The sequence below is a fragment of the Aegilops tauschii genome, chromosome 5 (genome assembly GCF_002575655.3).
Source record: "Aegilops tauschii subsp. strangulata cultivar AL8/78 chromosome 5, Aet v6.0, whole genome shotgun sequence".
Lineage (NCBI taxonomy): Eukaryota > Viridiplantae > Streptophyta > Magnoliopsida > Poales > Poaceae > Aegilops > Aegilops tauschii.
In genome coordinates, this window is record NC_053039.3 from 568,292,195 (window position 1) to 568,310,365 (window position 18,171).

Below are 18,171 nucleotides of genomic sequence, written 5' to 3' on the forward strand. Positions count from 1 at the left end.
CGACTCCATCCATTCCGATGATCTTCCTTTTGCCTCTCCTCACGACAACACGACTGGGCTTTGACGGGTCGGTAATGAAGAAGCATTGGTCCACTTGGGAAGCCAGTACCCATGGCTCATTTTTCGCGGTGACGTTTGCGCCCGCGGTCTTGGATTTGGCTTCGGGTATAACCATGGTGGTGAAATACCGGTCTTCTTTTATGACGCTCTTGGCCCATCTGACACAGAACATCGGGACCTCCTCTCCAGCGTAGCTCAGCTCCCAGATTTCCTCGATCCTTTCGTAGTATCTGTCCTTGTCGTTACCGGTGTAGGATTCCATCGTTACCCCGGAGTTCTGATAACCATCGCTCTTCATGTCCTTGTCCTCGGTGTAGAATGTGTAGCCGTTGATATCGTACGCCTCATAGGTCATCAGGTTGTGCTCGGCGCCCTGTGACAAGGCGAATATGAGTTTTTTTTTCGTGGAAGAATCCTCATGTAAAGGGTACGACAGAAGCTTCTCCTTGAACCAACGCGTGAAACATGAGTTGTGCTCTTTGATTATATCTCCGTATGTCCTCTGTTGGCCTCGGTCATTGTACGTCTTCTCAATAAAGGTTTTGTGCTCTACCACCCAAGGATCGACCACGTCTATGTGTTGTAGCGCGACTAGGTTTGCTCTTTCAAAGTCGGCAAGTCGACCCTCGAAGTCGACATGCATTTCGCGGCGACCCTCGCGGTGACCCCATCCAGCGAGCCTGCCGAGGTGCCTGTTGACGGGCAGACCAATGGGGTTCTCGATGCCTAGATAATTCGTGCAGTAGGAGATGCACTCTTCGGTCAAAAAGCCCCTGGCTATGCTTCCCTCAGGACGTGACATGTTGCGAACGTATCCTTTGATGACACCATTCATCCTTTCGAACGGCATCATGCTGTGCAGGAACGTCGGCCCGAGTTGGATGATATCCTCCACGATATGGACCAGCAGATGCACCATAACATCGAAGAATGCGGGCGGGAAGTACATCTCAAGCTCGCATAGTATCACCACGATCTCTTCCTGTAGCCTTCTGAGTTGCCTCACGCCAACCGACTTCCAAGAGATGACGTCGAAAAAGTTGCATAGGCCAAATAGAGTTTCACGGACGTGCGCGTCCATGATCCCACGGATTGCAACTGGAAGTATCTGCGTCATCAGCACGTGACAGTCGTGAGACTTCATCCCGCTGAACTTCTGCTTCGCTGAGTCTAGGTATCTGCTTATCTTCCCCGCATAACCGTAAGGAAGTTTTACTCCTACGAGGCCGGTGAAAAACTGCTCAATCTCCTCCTGACTTAGAGTGAAGCACGCGGGAGGGTAGTCATTTCTGGTCTTCTTGGTCTTTTTGCCTTTGCGACGACTTTCCGTGTCCTGCTTCGCCTCATCATCATCATCATCATCATTAGCATGAAGCTCCTCCCTGATGCCCATTGATTTCAAGTCTGCCATTGCTTTCGGCCCATCTTTGGTCCTCTCTGGCATGTTGAGCAGGGTACCAAGCTGACTCTTGCACACGTTCTTCGTGATATGCATGACATCAAGGCTGTGAGGCACACGGTGGATCTTCCAGTACGGCAAGTCCCAGAAAACAGACCTCGTTTTCCATACCTTCAGTAGCGGCTCTGGCGCCTTTCGCTTCTTTCCCGGCTCTGGCGCCTTTTGCTTCTTTCCCGGCAGTGGGCAATCTTTCCAATTTTTCAACAGCTCGTCTATTTCCTCGCCGCTCCTCGTACGCGGGCGTCTTCGGGGTTCGGTTTCACCATCGAACAGATCCTTGCGTTTTCTCCATGGGTCATCGTCGCGAAGCCACCTTCGATGTCCCATGAACACAGTTTTCAAAGACCCGGGACCTCTATCTAGCTGGCGATACATTGTGTCATCCATGCACCTGACGCATCCAGAAAATCCGTGGACCACCTGCCCCGCGAGATATCCGTAACCGAGATAGTCATGCACCGTCGTGAGCTGTGCGGCTCTCATAGGGAAATATTCTTTCTCTGCGGCGTCCCACGTATTGGCTGGCATTTTCCACAGCGTGTCTAGCTCCTCTTTCAGCAGCCCCAGATACAGATTGATGTCGTTCCCTGGTTGTTTCGGCTCTTCAATTAGCATACTCATGTGAATGTACTTCCTCTTCATGCACAACCAGGGAGGAAGGTTGTACATCCACACAAACACAGGCCAGGTGCTATATATAATTGTCAGTAGTGGCGCACCGTGGTTGTGGTGCGCCATTACTAGTTTGAACTAGTAATGGCACACTTCACCCTGGTGCGCCATTACTACTTTTGAAAAAAAGTAAAAAAAATTGTCAGTAGTGGCGCACAGAGCGTGTGGTGCGCCATTACTAGTTTTAACTAGTAATGGCGCACTGTGCCCTGGTGCGCCATTAATAGTTTTGGAAAAATAAAAAAATAAAATTTGCTAGTAATGGCGCACTGTGTGTCTGGTGCGCCATTAGTAATGAGGACACTAATGGCGCACCTGTATCTGGTGCGCCACTGCTACACAGTGCGCCATTAGTAATGAGGACACTAATGGCGCACCTGTATCTGGTGCGCCACTGCTATATAGCAGTGGCGCACCACATACATGGTGCGCCATTAATGTCCATATCAGCTATAGCCCTTTTCCTAATAGTGTTTCTCCTTTATGGACAAAACATAAGAGATTCTCGCGCCCGCTGATTTGCACATCACAAATGCAACCACGGTCGTCCAAGAAGCAAGTGACAAGCGTGCATCGGCACCACATCAGACTCAACATCATCTTGATATGTCCCAACTGAAATTGGTATTTGCACGCTGCTAATCACCTTAATTGCACCACAATCATTCAACCATTGCATGCGGTATAGGTGTGGGTGACGTTTTGTTTGCAATTGAAGCTTCTCGACCATCTCCGTGCTTACAATATTGTTGCAGCTGCCACTATCAACAATCACTCGACATATCTTTGAGTTGATAAGGCAACGGGTGTGGAAAAGATTATGTCGCTGCCCCTTTTCCTCCTCCACAACCTGGGCGTTGAGTGAACAACATACAACCAACGCTTCTCCATCAAGTTCCTCATGAGATAAAATAGTTCCTCCTACTTCCCAACCTTGCTCCTCTTCCACTTCATCATGCCCACCTTCAGGGTCACTTTCAGACTCCCATTCACCTCGTTCATTGATGATCATAGTTCTTTTTCTTGGACATTCCGAAGAAATATGACCTCTTCCTTTGCACTTGTGGCATTGAATGTCGCTGCTGCGTGTAGAACTCTTTTCTGGAGGTGGAGCGGAGGATACGCCTGATGACCTCTTATCTTGATTGCGAATAGCAGGTGAGGAAGCCGTCGAGGTATGTGGGTGTCTAGGTGGTGAACCCTCAAACTGAGAACCATATGGCTGTTGTGCTCGCTGCCATGAGCGTGTGCTGGTGCGGCCTTGGAAAGCACGAGTACGATCATTACGCATATTCTTCTTCTCAACTCTTATAGCTTGATGTACCAAATCTTGTAATGTATCATAAGGAAACATCTCCACAAAATCTGATATTTCATCATTCAGCCCATGTAAAAACCTCGCCATCTTCACCTCATCACTTTCACTGGTTCTTGTCCGAATTAGCAGCACCTCCATCTCTTTATAGTACTCCTCAATAGTGCGGGAACCTTGAGTGAGCCCCTGCAATCTCTTGTACACTTGCCTCTCATAGTATGATGGAACAAAACAGCGCCTCATGACTTGCTTCATCAAAGTCCAGCTGCGGATATAATTATTACCTGATATTAATCGATCATCTTGCAGCTGATTCTACCATGTAAGAGCATAACCAGAGAACTCCATAACAGCAAGATCAACTCTCTTGGCTTCAGAAAAACCATGGATGCGAAAGATTTGATCACACTTCTCTTCCCACTCAATATATGCATCTGGATCCACTTTTCCCGTGAATGATGGCACATGTAGCTTCACTCTCGCTTGGTTGTCACGGTCATCCTGATCACAACGGTCATAATGATGACCATTGCGACCAAAAACAGCACCACGGCGAGGTGGGGAGCAGGGTTCATAGTCCCCCATGCCTTCATCTTCGTCACCATGCTCGGAGAGATCTTCAAGGAAGATGACATCACCATCATGTGACGCTCGTCGCCGGTGATCAGTAGCAAACCCGCGGGGGTCATGGCCTTGACCGCGAGCTTCTCCTCCATGCAGCCCACCCTCACAGGGTGCAGCAAAGTCGCCACGCCTCCGTTCAGCACCAACAGCAGGGGCGCCGTGGGCAGCAGCTCCTGCCGCTCTTCCACGACCAAGATGGCGATCGTCGTTTCCTTGACGTTGCCGGTTGTCGGCAGCCAGCGAGGCAGTGGGGCTGTGTTGATGTTGATCCTCATTACCCACGATAGGAAGACGACCACCGAACATCCTTCGCCTAGATGCAACTATACTCTCCTCAATCATATCACCAAGTGGTGCGCGAGTTTTTGGCAGATCATATTCCACATGTTGATGTCCATGTACACTCGAGTTGGATCATGTCATGTTAACTCTTCAAAACAAGTGGACAAAAGAAAAAATATATGTGGAAAACACTCAGCTCACCTTCTTGCTTACCCAAATTCTAATGATTCCTTGGCGGCTGTGCGGAAGTAGCAAATCAGGAGTGGACGGGCGAATGAAAGGACGGAAGCTGACGGTTTCTAGGTGGATCTGAGTGGGGTAAAAAGGGAGGGCTAGTGCTGAGATCCAATCGATGAAAACCAAATGAATAAGAATTTTTTTTAGATTCTTGCACCACGTTTGAGCTGCAACACTTGCCACTTCAACTTCTGAAATTTCTCACCAAACTGAATATGATTGCACACTTGCTCAACACTTTCTCTTCTCTATTTTTTTATCTCTCTCTCTCTTTTTTTCCTCTATCTCTTTTTTTTGCTTTTTTTAAGCACAAAAGATCCAACAGCAAGATTCGAAGGAAAACAGCAGCAACTTTGGATAGAAATTGGTGCAAACACAAAGAGGAAAGCAAACAACTAGATCTCAACAACAAAGGCTTGGATTTTCTTTGGCCTTTTGGCTTTGGAGTCTAGGACGGGGGAAACCAAACTAAAAAGGATAGATCTAGCAACAAAGATACAGATCCTACCGTGTAAACCTTGCTCTGAATACCAGAGGATGTAACCCCGTCTTCGGAGAAGAGGGAGTACAAGGGGAAGGTCCGATCTTCACGGTGTAGGATTGATAAATGGATGGGGATAACTAGCTGCAAGCAGTCGGAAAAAGGAAAATAAGAGATTATGACCCGACGAGGAGGATGCTTACCGAAGCTTGCAATCCGAACATTCGCCGATCCACAACCTGCAATACTACCCTACATAACCACGCTCAAGTCGTGGAGCACGGGATAGGTGCAATCCGTAAGGGAAACCACGAACTCTAACCCAGACAACACGATCTAGTCGTGAAGCACGAATTAGGAGCAATTTCTCAAGGAATCATGAGAATAAGGATAACAAGAGCTTTCCAATCTCAGGAGGAGTCTATGCCTTTGGTCTTTGATAGAAATGGCAAAAGTCCCCAACGAAGGGAAGAGCTAGCCTATTTATAATCGGGACAACCCCCTTGGATAGGTGTGAAAGAGAACTAGCTTTGTTTTGACTAAATGGCTTAGAGACTTAATGAGGTAGCTTCTGGAATACTCTCGTTGGAGGTGGTTGGCAGTTCCCGACCAAACATTGTTCACTAGAGTCGAACAATGTTTCCTTCAGCAGCAAACTCGAGTTCTGGGAACCTTTCGCAAGTTGGAATATCCAAACTCGTGCAGAACATTGTTTCGTCAGAATCGGAACAATGTTTCTTCAGCAGACAACTCATTCTTCATGAATTCCTAACTTTGTTTCTATGCCACGAAACATTGGTTTGCACGGACTGAAATGTGTTTGGCCTTCTTCGATGTCGCACCTGAGTTCAACCAACAACAACAGAGGTGAAGGCACAACCATGTTTTCAAGGTCAAATGATATACTTAAGTTAGCGTTCACCTGATCATGTATTTGCATTGCGCGGCTTCTTGTGATTGGACCGTTGATGATTGGTGGTGTGGTGCCCATGGTTGGGATGTCCTCATCACAACCTTTCCGTAAAAAGGGAATCCTCTTCCTCAACACATAAGATGGCAATAGATCAACAAGTGGATTAGTGTCCACATATCTGACACATGGTTTGACCGTAGATTCTAGTCACTTGGTTCCAAAAAAATTGAAGTTTAGGTATGCTCCAAGTAAAAAAAGAGTTAAATTTGACCTTCTTTAGAAAATCAATATTTTAGATCTGTTCTAAATTTGTTACTTGTGTATACCTAATTATAAACTAGAAATTGTTATCCAGATATTTCTGAGACCACGCGCCTTTAGGATATAATCCAACATATGTAATAAGAAATACATAGGTGTATACATCTATATGCTCAAGCAAGTCACAATTTATCTTTGAAGGCCTGATATTTGTGTTTTCCCACATATATTGGGATTTGGACTGAATATCTTTTTAAAGTGCATTGCATCATAATTAATGACTAATGTAATTCCCATTACAAGGCCTGATTTAAACCTAGCAGGTGCATGCACATTTCTCAAAGTTAGACATTACAATTGTATCATAAATAACACCAGTATAAATATTTACCAGGCTTTTCATTTAATGATTTGTCAGAAATAAATTACAAAATACATTAATTATGAGTAATATTTATTTAAAAAATAGTTACATATGAATATAAAATCTTAGTATAAATAATCAATTACACTAGTTCATTTTAATCGGGACAATCTGAATTGTTTAAAATTAAATTCAGAAAAAAAAATTGGTTCAAACCATCCATAAATTAATAGTTAAAAATTAGGCATATTATGCAAAAGAAATTTTTTAAAATTCTGGTTTCTTTATTTATTGTAACTTGTATTGGTAATAAAAGAAAACATGAAGAGAGCAAACTATTCAGATTATACATGGCATCGGCATTTTTTGAAAACTTTATTAACAATGTAAAATCTTAAAATAGTTTGTAATGCTATCAGAATATTTGATAAATAATTTGAGTTTGTTTTCAAAATTTTAGAAAAAAGAATTAGTAAAGGTGATTTTTTTCTTCTATGCATAATATATGCTTGTTTGTTGTCAGTAATATTAGTTATGAGAGAAACTCCAGCGTAATACGAGTGTTAGTTAAAGTACTAATTATCTTCTCCATACATCTTCAAGAAATCAAGAATAGTGTGCTACGATCTTCATCGATTGGTGCATATACCACAAATGTTATCTTCTATTATTATTTCAGTGTTATGTTATAAGAAATAATGCATGATTATTGAAATGATTATATACCATTGACTTCTCTTGATGCTTGATATATGTGGTAATTTATAAAATAAAATATTTGTGATTACTCGATTAACAATTCTCTTCTTTACATGTGTCTTACACTAATGAATTTTTTATACGAAGTACATTTAAATTAATTCACCTATGATTCACTAATCCAAACATATATAAGGGGGGATTTTTTTTTTGTTGAAAATACATAAGCAACAAGCTAGTGCGAGGGGATTTGGAGTCGGGACCATGGTTGTTGGGGCAGCGACCCGAGTGGTGAAAGTTGTGGTGTTCATGGGCGGAGCTCATGGCTGGGGTGTTGCATGACCACCATGGCTGCGTGGGCGGCCTGGTAGCTAGAATATGATGTTCTATGGAGATGGTGCGGCAGGTATCTCGTGACCGACTGCACCCTACTCATAGACAGAGCGGTTGGCGGGGGTAAAATTCTTGTTTAGATTTCGCCAGGCCGACAGTGGAGGTGTCTGTGGGCATCATCAGTTCCTTGAAGGCTTCCTTGCGGTTGCTCTCTGTTCTTCGGGTTGCGTCGGATGAAAATCATTATCCTTTGGATCGGGCAGTAGATGTGCTCCCGTGTCCTACCCATCTTGATGAAACAGCCTTGGATCTCATGGTTCATCGGTGTTCAGCTTCATCCCTCCGTGGTGGCTCGCTCACGGTTGGGAGCTCCGTCAACTTCATGTGATCCGTATTGTACATCTGTTGTTTGCTTGAAGTTGTATGGGGTGGTGTTGCTGATCTTCAACACCTATGTATCTATCCCCGGGTGTGTGTGTGTTATGTTAGTGCATTGTTCGATTCGTTTGTATCATGGTCATTACTTTATCTATAAAGCAGGGAGCCTCTTTTGGCATAGCTCTACATGTCACTTATGTCTAGTAAGCGGGGAGCCGGTCTACCGCTTTAAGGATTGTTACTTCTATTAGGTTGACTGTGGTGGAAGTTTTGATGCACCCTTAATTGAGTATGTCAGGTAGTGATCACCATTGTCCAATCATCAGATGGATTTGGACTACAGTGAATTGGTGTAGCCCTAAAGCTTCAACTTGCAACCGTACTCCTCGGGGAGCTGGGACTCGTCAATGGCGCCCTGGAGCGTGGATTTGAGGTCCTTATTGGCGACAAACACAAATTTCTTCCGGGTCCGGTCGTCGATGAACGGGTACACCATCTTCCATGCCGCCATGAACATGTAGGGCACATGGATCAGGAACACCCGGCCAAGGCGCTCCGGGTAATGGCCCTGCATGATTTCCAATGCCGCCACGTAACCCCGGAGGTCACAATTCGCATACCCCCACCCCTTCATGTCTATCACCGCCGCAAACTTCTCCTGCCCCACTGGCAACCTATAAAAGATCAGGACAAACCCCAACAATTAGTTACTCGATCGATCAAACGTGACTAGCTAGTTAGCAGAAATGTTGTGCATTAACTTGATGGGTACCTAGTGCAGATTTTGTCGAGGACATAGGCGACGTAGCGCTTGAACTCGCCAAGGTCATGATGGGCAGGGAAATGGCGTGCGCCATAGAGATACGCCATGGGGCGGTTGAGGCGGTCGAAGCCCTGCATGCGGACCCTGTCCTTTGCGATCTCGTTGCGCACCTCATCGTCCGAGATGGAGCCGTGGGGCTTGGCGACGCGCTTCCAGGTGAGGTACTGGAGGAGCATCGTCGATGCCTTGCCGATGTTGTGGTCCCGGGCACGCAGGAACCGCCGCAGCGCAAAGTCATCCTCCTCCAACAAACAAGCATATGAAAATAGATGAACAACTGGGTCATCATCCACGTGTATGCACATGTTTGGACGGCAGATTCTATAAGGATGATTGCTTTTTATCACGGGGATGCATCAATGTAGGTAGGGTGCGGGACTAACAGAAAGGACTGATAAACCACCCGTGCGTGGTGCGTCCTCTCCTCGCAAATGAGAAGAGCTCGCGTACGTGTCCGACAAGGAAATTAACCAACCACTCTCTGCAAAATTAAGCTAGCAGTAGCACACCAACTTAATTGACCCGTGCAGATTAATTAATGAATTCTATGGATCATCTGGTTCACCTCGCTAGGAGGAAATTAACTAATCATACATCCATGGTGGTGCGATTGAAGTGATCATTCATGGGCGTATGTCTTTCGAGGACTAGGGAGAGAATTAGGGGAGTGATCTAGTCACTCACGCGAGGAGTTGAGGAGGAATCATGGAGATGCATGGATGTGGTAGGGACGGTAGTCACGGTACCTTGGCTGCGGGGTCCTGCGCCTCGGCGACGGCCCTCAGCTCCGCCACCTTCTTCCACTCCGTCGCGTCGCCATGGCCGTGTTGGTGTTCGTCGGTACCGCAATCCATTTCCTGCAACGGTGGCGCTCGATCTGCTCTGCTCTGTGTCAGTTGGGCAGAGAGCGGCCGGTTCTTATAGCTGGAGAAGTGTGTGGGGGTGCCGGTGCAAGTTATTATGAAGGTTATCACTGTGATGACATGTGAGTGTGAGCGAGTGAGGTGCTCCGTCGCCGTCTGCCGGCAGGAACTGAAGTGGACGCATGTGTCCGTCCGTCCCATGTGTATCTTCTTCGGCAGAGTCCATCCCCTAGACTTAGCTAGGACCCCAGTCTGCAAGCTACTAGTAAAAGATATATAGTACTATATTGGCAGTAGAAGGATTGTTGTTGCAGTCGTAGTTACGGCTCCATGTTGCAGTCTCAAAGCTCTATTCGTACGTACGTACGCAACATGGATCTCTCGCCAGCTGCGTTAGTAAGTACTACTCCTTGGTGAGGTCAAGCAGCTAGTTGCTAGCATTGACACTTGTAGCTGGAAAAGTCGTTTCCTTTTCTTAATCTTATTACTTGGAGCAATGGCACTTTGAGCATACTACGTACGTGCCTTTGATCAAGACTACCCAGCAACTTGCCAAGTTGACAGTGAACCAACGGTAACGGCAGACTTGAGGCACACACCCAAAACAGTACGTGCCTGTCATCCTACTAGTTAAGAACTTACGCAGATCGAGAACAAGGGGGGCAGAGAGACCACACGCGCGCACATGTGGTTGGGCCTCATCGCGTGACGAGCAGAGTTATGAGCCAACAGCCGCGAGATGGCGACGGATCGCTCCCCGTTTCCCTCGTGCAGCTACCACCATCCATCCATCCATCCATCACACAGACCGACAGACAGATTCCCTTTCAGCGCCGACGACTACTGTATCTCCATCTCTCTCTTTCTACAGTATTGCCAGTTTCAGTTTGCCAGAAAATGTGATTAAGCAAACCAATGTTGCACACAAGCACTTGATCAGCAGAGCAGAGCACGGCCATGTTACAAACTAAACCATGGAGAGCGCCCAGGCGCGTACCAGCGACGGTCGCACGGTTCCACGATGAGATAGACTAGCCTTCGAACGGCATTCTGATCCTGGGGACCAAGCCCGCATCGTCGCGCCCATCATCAAGCTCGGAGGCGAGGTCGTTCCCGGCGGCGAAGCAGTAGTCGGGCGCCTGCCATTCCGTCGCGTCCTCCAGCACCGCCCCCGGCTCGAAGCTCATCACATGCGCCGTCCGCCCTGCATGAGCATCACAAGACGTCAGCATACTCAAAGTTGAGGCTGCAGCTCATGCTTATCATGTATCAGTGGTAATGTGGTATGGCTGAACAACGAGGAAACTCCGTTGCTGATTTGACATGCAACACCTCAATATCTGGTTGCTTACCTTACCTGTGAGCACCAAACAAACAACAATCTCGGAAACTATTACTATTACTTTGGTCATCACAGTTCAGTGCACCCGCTGATAGACACACATTTTCTAGTAGACATTTCAGGCATTTTCTAGTAGACATCACAGTTCAGGCATTTCTCTTTCTAGATACACACACATTTTCTAGTTCAAGGGAACTGGAAACTAACACCCACCGATCCAGCCCGGCACCTATATTAGTAGATCTTGATCAAACAAGTGGGAGCTATTTTTACCAGGCATGTTTGGCTGCAACTCCAACATCCTCCAGCAGACATTTGGCTTTGCCTGTTGCTACTAATAAGCTTGTAGCTGCAGATTCAGGACTGGAGGCTAAAGTTATGGCAGATGGGTGTGCTAAATAGAGGCTGTCGCATTGAGTGCGGCCGTCCTGGACGCAGCGGCATCTGGACGCAGATATCCAGCCACCCGCTGCGTCGAGGTGATGCGTGCATGGAATAAGTGGAAAAGTCAGGACGAATGCATACATCACCATATACACCCCAATACCGTGGCCACGTGTGCTTTGTGGCTCGCACGGTGCGGTACGCATCTGACGCAAAGGACCAGCCGTGCAGAGCGCGGTGACATTTTTTACCACATGGGACCCGGCTCCCCTTTTCGGGCAGAGTGTCCTGGACCACGCAGGCTTGGTTGCGTGTGCCTGCGACCCACCTCTCGCACTCGACAGACCAAGAACGAGGCGCTCGAGTTCCATCTGAATCTACTCATGGCGATTCCCGGGGCGACGACGCCGGCGTTGGGCGATAGGTTAGTAAAACTCTGCGGCTCTGTTCTTGCCGGTTGACCGCGCTGGTCTGTGCTATCTCCCTTCCTCCATGGCCCCGTCGCCTTTTGCGGATCGATTTTTGCAAATCGGCCGGCACGGGGAGCACTCCAGATGTGGTCGGGGGTGCACGCGCGGGGTGCGGCGTCGAGCCGCCGGTCCCTGAAGCGCAGGTGTTGGGGGCACACTGGCGCCAGATGTGGAGTCATCGGGGGCGTCCTGCACGCCATTGAGCTCTGGCGGCGGCGCTTGGCCATCGGCGGACGCAGGTGCTGGCGCACATTCGTGGGGCGTGCCGGCGCTGAGCCACGACGGTCCCGGCAGCTCGCTGGGCGCCGCGGCTACCTGCAACGGTGGTGTCGCTAGGCGCAAGAAAACAAGTCGCTTTAACCTGGTTCTGTGGTTCTGTCTTCTGTATCTCCGGTTTTAGTCATCTGTCTTGTGTCTTTGTATCCCTATTTGATCCTGAAGGCCTGTATTTGCACTGGTCTATTTGCTTTCGATTGGGATTCGAAAGACTTATGTTCTGGTTCATTAATAAAAGCCATTTTTTTTCTGCGAATTATGTTTGTATTTCCTTGGTAGTTTGAGCTTACCAGACTAGATGGGAGTGTTACGGGTGGAGTTTTTCATCCAATAATTGAATTACTAGATGCTAACTGCTAGCCTTCTCCATTCCAAGTCGTGGTGTCATTATCAGCAAAAGAATCGCTTTGTGGCAGTGATTTTTTTATTTTTTGCGAAGGGCTGTGAAATTTAGTAACGGCTGGACATGGGGATGAAACTGACGATGGCCGTGCTCCGCACGTACCATGGCCATGCTGCGCAGAACAGTGTGTCAGTAAGTACTGTCAGCCCGGTCCCTTCCTAAATACGCATATACGTTGCAAAACTGCATCCGCCGCACGACTATACTCTAGAAAGCATGCCAGCTTGGTGCGAATCCCGATGATCCTCGCGCCGTTGATGCCGCGCGTGCAGCTGCCGCTGCGTGCAGCGCTGCACTTCTCCTGTCGCATTCTCACACCTACAATCCTCTATCCCAACGCTGAAACTATGATAGAGCAAACAGGCTGCCTGTTGGCAGCACCCGTTCGGATGAATGCGGTATGATTTTAGTGGTTGTCTTTACGAGTTGGCAACAAACTGAGATTTAATGGGTGGGAGTATCGCTGGAGCAAATAAAACAGGTCGCTGTAGAAACTTAATCCCCTGCTTCCTAAAGCATGATATGTGGATGCTAAATTAGTGTATGTTTCGATTTTGAGATCTTCCTTTTCCTGCTGCTGAAGTAGAGAGTAAGAATTCACTACAGTTTTTGTCTCCCCTTCACTGGTCGCCAGTCAGGAAAGGAAATGTATGGTTCTGGACAGAACAGATGGCACCATAGGGCACCAGCACTGCAGCAAGCCTTAGCCTCATCGTGAATTGCACAAGCCGGTTATGTTTGACTTGCACCAGTTATGTTGTATATGGCGGCTTTAAGCAATACATAAAAAGACACCTTCTAGTCTAAGGGAAGCCAAGACAATATCGGTAGCTAACATACATAAATCCAGCACACTACCTGTAATAGATCTTGAGCAAGCAATAGGTAAGACTCACATATTTGGCTGCAAACTGGCACATTTTGTAGTCGCATGAATCACATATTTGGCTGCAAACTGGAACATTTTGTAGTCACATGACTCACATATTTGGCCTTGTCTCAATCTGCTCATAGGCTCAAACCTACAGGTTCATAAATGGTCACTAAAGATCTGACACATACATATATATCCAATGCTCTAACAAAGGGAGGTGCATCTCATACTGATAGTCCTCCATCTATATCCAATGAGCCCTACGCAATTTCTTTATCGTTGACAGGTGCGACAAATGTAGATGTATGACAATGCCCTGTTTCCATACTTGCATGGAAGGATGTATACAGAAGTATAAAAATGATAGAGGGCTCGGTACAATAAACTTGAAAGGTTTCAATACAAGCTAGGCAATAAAGCCCATTGGCTGCAACGGAAACATCTTCCAGCTAGACACTTGGCTTTGCCCGTTTGTGTTAATAGGCTCATAGCTGCAGATTCAAGACTGGCGGCTAAAGTTATGGCAGATGGGTGTGCTGAAGAGAGGCTGTCGCATTCTCACACCCACAATCTTCTATCCCAACGCTGAAACTATGATAGAGGAAACAGGTTGCTTATTGGCAGGACTCATTTGGATGAATGCAGTATGATTTTAGTGGTTGTCTTTACGGGTTGGCACCAAACTGACATTTAATGGATGGGCAGTGTCACTGGAGCAAATAAATCTGGTCGCTGTAGAAAATTGTTTGTCTCAATAGAGAGTCAGACTTCACTACATTTGTGTCTCCTCTTCACTAGTCACCACTCACCAGTCAGGAAAGGAAATGTATGATTCTGGACACAACAGATGGCATCAATTGTGCGATAGGAGCAGTGAAAAATTGAGCATACGCCTAGGCGCGCTTAAGTGCTGAGCAGAGGCCTACTGCTTTGTTTCTGGGGTAAGCATTGAAAAATGCGCGCCGACACCTAGGGTTAGATAAAGGAGAGCGGGGTGAGATAAACAGAGGAGAGCAAGGCAACCTTGCGCCCCCAGATGTGGGGCTTTCTTCCCTGACCTCACCACCCATCTTCTTCCCCGACCTAGTGCCGGAGCGCCAGGGCTCATTCCATCAGCCGTCAACTGATATAAATGGAGGAACAAGTCATGGTTCAATCTTGGTGGCTGTCTTCACGGGCTGACGCCTGACGGCAAACAGACATATAATGGACCGGGAGGAGCACTAGGGGAGAATTTTCATAAGCCTTATTTGCAAACATAATATTTCTTAATTGGGAGTAGGGTTGGAGCAAATCGAGTGGTTAGTGTACGAAAAATAATCCCCATGGTTCTGAAACAGAAAACCCAATGCTAGATTTACAACACCAGACTGCTCTGTGCAAGATGAGTCAGTTTAGCAAATTCTAAACATTTCCCCTGCTGCTGAAAGATAAATTTAACCCGCGTGAGTCGGATTCTGGACAACACAAGTTGCAGCAGAGCAATGGTGTATCTGTGTGCTTTGGTGAGAGTGAGACTTGATGCATTTTAGTTCTCCCCTTCACCACAGTCTGTCAGATTTTTGTGTGGTTCCACCCAAATTAATTCTCCTTTCTTAGTACTATATTATTGTAATCTTTTCTGTTTGGCTTGTACCCAGTGTGGTGTCCCTGTAACATCACTATGTTCAATGGGCAATGGGTGAATTACTGAATTTTTAAAGACCCTGACCACGCAGGAGATTAACAAAAGACCATGTGTACCCCCAACAATACGGCAGGATGCCCTATATCATCAGCGAAATCACAAATCACTAACTAATATTGCCATTCATGGCCTTCAAAGGGGGCTAGGGGAGGGTTAATTAACCAGCAATTTATTTACCTGTGTAGAAGATCCATTTGACGGGGCGCCTGGTCTGCGCATCCTCGTAGTAGGTGATGAAGTCGGCCTTGGCCCAGACGTGGCAGTCGAAGCCGTCGGCGGGGGCGCGGCCGAGGTAGGCGGCGCCGGGGGCGAGCCAGTCGGGGCGCAGGATGCCGACGCCGACGGCGGCGGAGCGGCAGGCGCGGCGCGCCGGCGTGTAGAAGAAGGAGGTGCCGTTGTTCCACTCGGCGTCGTAGTAGGGCGCGTCGGCGGCCAGCTGGTAGCGGATCACGTGCAGGTTCCGGCCCCCCGGCCAGTCGTACCACAGGTCGGCCAGCGACAGGTTGCCCTTGTAGTCCATCAGGAGCTTCGCGTGGAACTGGTGCGGCCACGGGGTCGGGGTCGGGGTCGGGGTCGCGGGCGGGTCCAGCGGGTTGCCGGCGGCGTGCGGGGTCGCGAGGCAGAGGAGGAGGACGGCGGCCAGGACTGGGAGAGGGAAAGGCGGCATCTTCTTGTCAAGAGCTCCGGCCACCGCTCGCCGGGATTCTGAAGTCTGAACAGGTAGTGTCGAATCTGAACGAGTGCTAGCCACTGCATTTTCATTTCTGGATAGCTCAAAAGGGTATTAGTGTCATTTTAGTTCGGGAGGAGCTATGGGGAGGTCGTTCGCTTGGGAGTAAAGCAGCGGTCGCCGACAACAATTGCGTTGTTGGGATAGGTTAGGCCAACTCCACCGCGCGACCCTAAACGGACGTCCGCTTTGTCCGGATTCTGTCCGTTTGGGTAGGGCAATGAAGTCGTGTCCGGGCCGTTTTTGGGATGGGGTGGCCGTGCGCCCAACGCGCGGCCGCATTCCGGCAGCATCCTGTCCGCGTACTTTTTTCTTTTCAAGCCCTTAAACTTTTTTTCATCATTCATTCTTGGTACATGGGAATACATCACCAAATTTTGACTAGAAAAGCAAGACCAAAGAAAACAAGAACCACAAGAATACATTTTAGAAGATATCCAACTTCCATAACTGCTCATGTAAGTTGGATTAGCGCCTTCTCGATGCACTCATCGTTGATCTGCGGAGGAGCCGCCTCCACCTTGCGTGTTTCTTTCTTCTTCTTCGAGCCTAAAGAAGTAGAGGTTGCTTCTTCGCATCTAGTCTCGTGTCTAGCCTCTAATCTAGCAACAAACGCACTTGTCTCATCTACAGCCTCTATGCTAGTTAAAAGTGCACGAACATCTACTAAATTGCACTCTATCAATATATCGATGTACTCTTCTTCTCAATACCAGAACTTGCATTCATTCTACATAACAAAATTTGAAGCTAGCACAACTAGTCAAATCTAGAGCACAAACCGAAGCTAAAAAGAGCACATACCCCATCGTTTAAGCACTTGATGAACACCCATCCGGGATGTTCCGGCATTGTAGACATTCTTTGGGCAGTGGTCGCACTTAATGAGCGGCAGCGGTGCGCCGACGAGCTTTTGGGCTAGCACCGAGCCCGGCCGCCCGCCATTCGTGTATCTGCCGGCGGACCACCGACGGTGTAGATCCGAGCGGCTAGAGGAGGAGCCACTGCCTGCATGTGGCCTTGCGGCCCTGCCAGGGCCTTCCAGCCCGGTGCCCGGCCAGTCCATGGCGCGGCGCGGCCTCCCACAGCCGGGCGAGCTCAAGACCGACCGGATCCGCCCCAAATCCGGCGGGCGGGTGCGCAAATCAGGTGGCCGTGGTTGGATAGCTCGCGGGCGCCGAGGGGAAGGGGCTGGGCGAGCGCGCGTCCGAGCTGCACAGCTACAATGGCAACGGCGGAGGCGAGGAAAGAGTGGGGAAGAGTGGAGAAGAATGGAGGGCGTGCGGCCGGAGGGAGGGAGGGGGCGGATAGAAAAAGGCGCCCCTGTGCCACCAACGGGCGGGCCAGGGGAGGACACGCGCAGACGGCCCGCGCGTCCGCGTGCTGTCCGTTTTACCCCAAAAGCGGCGCAAACTTGGGCCGGGATGAGTCGAAAGCGGACAGAAAACGGACAAAAATCCGTTTGCGCCCGCGTGCTGGTTCGTCTGGTTCGTCCGTTTTATCCCAAACGAATGCGCGCGGACAGAATAGGGTCGCGCGGTGAATTTGGCCTTGCTTGTCCCTTCGTTTCTACTAATCCTTTTTCCCTAAAAAAATCCTTTTTGTCGCCGACAACTTTTTCTCGGTCTTGAGCGTGTTGCTCACTTCACATGAGGTATGACAGCGAAGATGAAGTGCACAACGTGGTCGAGTATATTGTCATTGTTTCGCTGGCTATAGTGATTCATTTTTGCATGTTAGCCAGATCAAAGCTCTTCTCTCGGCAAATCCCAAATCCGAAACTCAACCACAACTAATTTGGTGATCTTTCTTACGCCATTACAATTGTGTCATCACGAAAAAGAAGGTGGAGCTAAAGCAAAGAAGGCGATGAGCTCAGGAGGAGGAAGGCTACAATGGCCACTTCTATCAGCCATGTATCAGTGTATGAAGAAATGGGGGCACATATTCCGTGTGTCATATCCTTATGGTGTTTCGGTACTATCTGCACATAAAAGAATAACAAATACATTTTGGAGGCAAGAGCAATGGAGGGCGATCACCCACTTGAACGCACAAAAATGTTCTCCAAGGGAGCACGGGTACATTATACATCGAGGAAACACCCGGTGCCCATGGAACCGGGGTAGCCTTCCATAGTGAGAGAGGACTCATGCCAAGAAATTAAGGATAGGCCCGCAGTCTCATGACGATGACGGAACGCGCTTGGATCCGTATGACAAAATAACTATAAAGCAGTAA

At 48.2% G+C, this 18,171-nt stretch overlaps 2 protein-coding genes across 3 annotated transcripts; both read right to left on the reverse strand.

Moving 5' to 3' along the window:
- Positions 1-8,299: 8,299 nt before the first annotated feature.
- LOC109777497 (uncharacterized) lies at positions 8,300-9,860 on the reverse strand. Of its 2 annotated transcripts, none has more exons than XM_020336125.3 (3): positions 9,648-9,860; positions 8,851-9,140; positions 8,300-8,752 (listed from the first exon to the last, which is right to left on the reverse strand). In XM_020336125.3, the coding sequence occupies exons 1-3, from the start codon at positions 9,753-9,755 to the stop codon at positions 8,437-8,439; spliced, it is 714 nt and encodes a 237-aa protein (XP_020191714.2). In that variant the 5' UTR covers positions 9,756-9,860; the 3' UTR covers positions 8,300-8,436. The 2 variants fall into 2 exon arrangements, with proteins under 2 accessions (XP_020191714.2, XP_045085307.1); XM_045229372.2 differs by having other exon boundaries at positions 8,851-9,143; positions 9,648-9,831.
- Positions 9,861-10,589: 729 nt separating this feature from the next.
- Positions 10,590-15,945, reverse strand: LOC109777496 (uncharacterized protein At4g14100). The gene is made up of 2 exons (XM_020336122.3): positions 15,378-15,945; positions 10,590-10,968 (listed from the first exon to the last, which is right to left on the reverse strand). The coding sequence occupies exons 1-2, from the start codon at positions 15,865-15,867 to the stop codon at positions 10,796-10,798; spliced, it is 663 nt and encodes a 220-aa protein (XP_020191711.1). The 5' UTR covers positions 15,868-15,945; the 3' UTR covers positions 10,590-10,795.
- Positions 15,946-18,171: the final 2,226 nt, after the last annotated feature.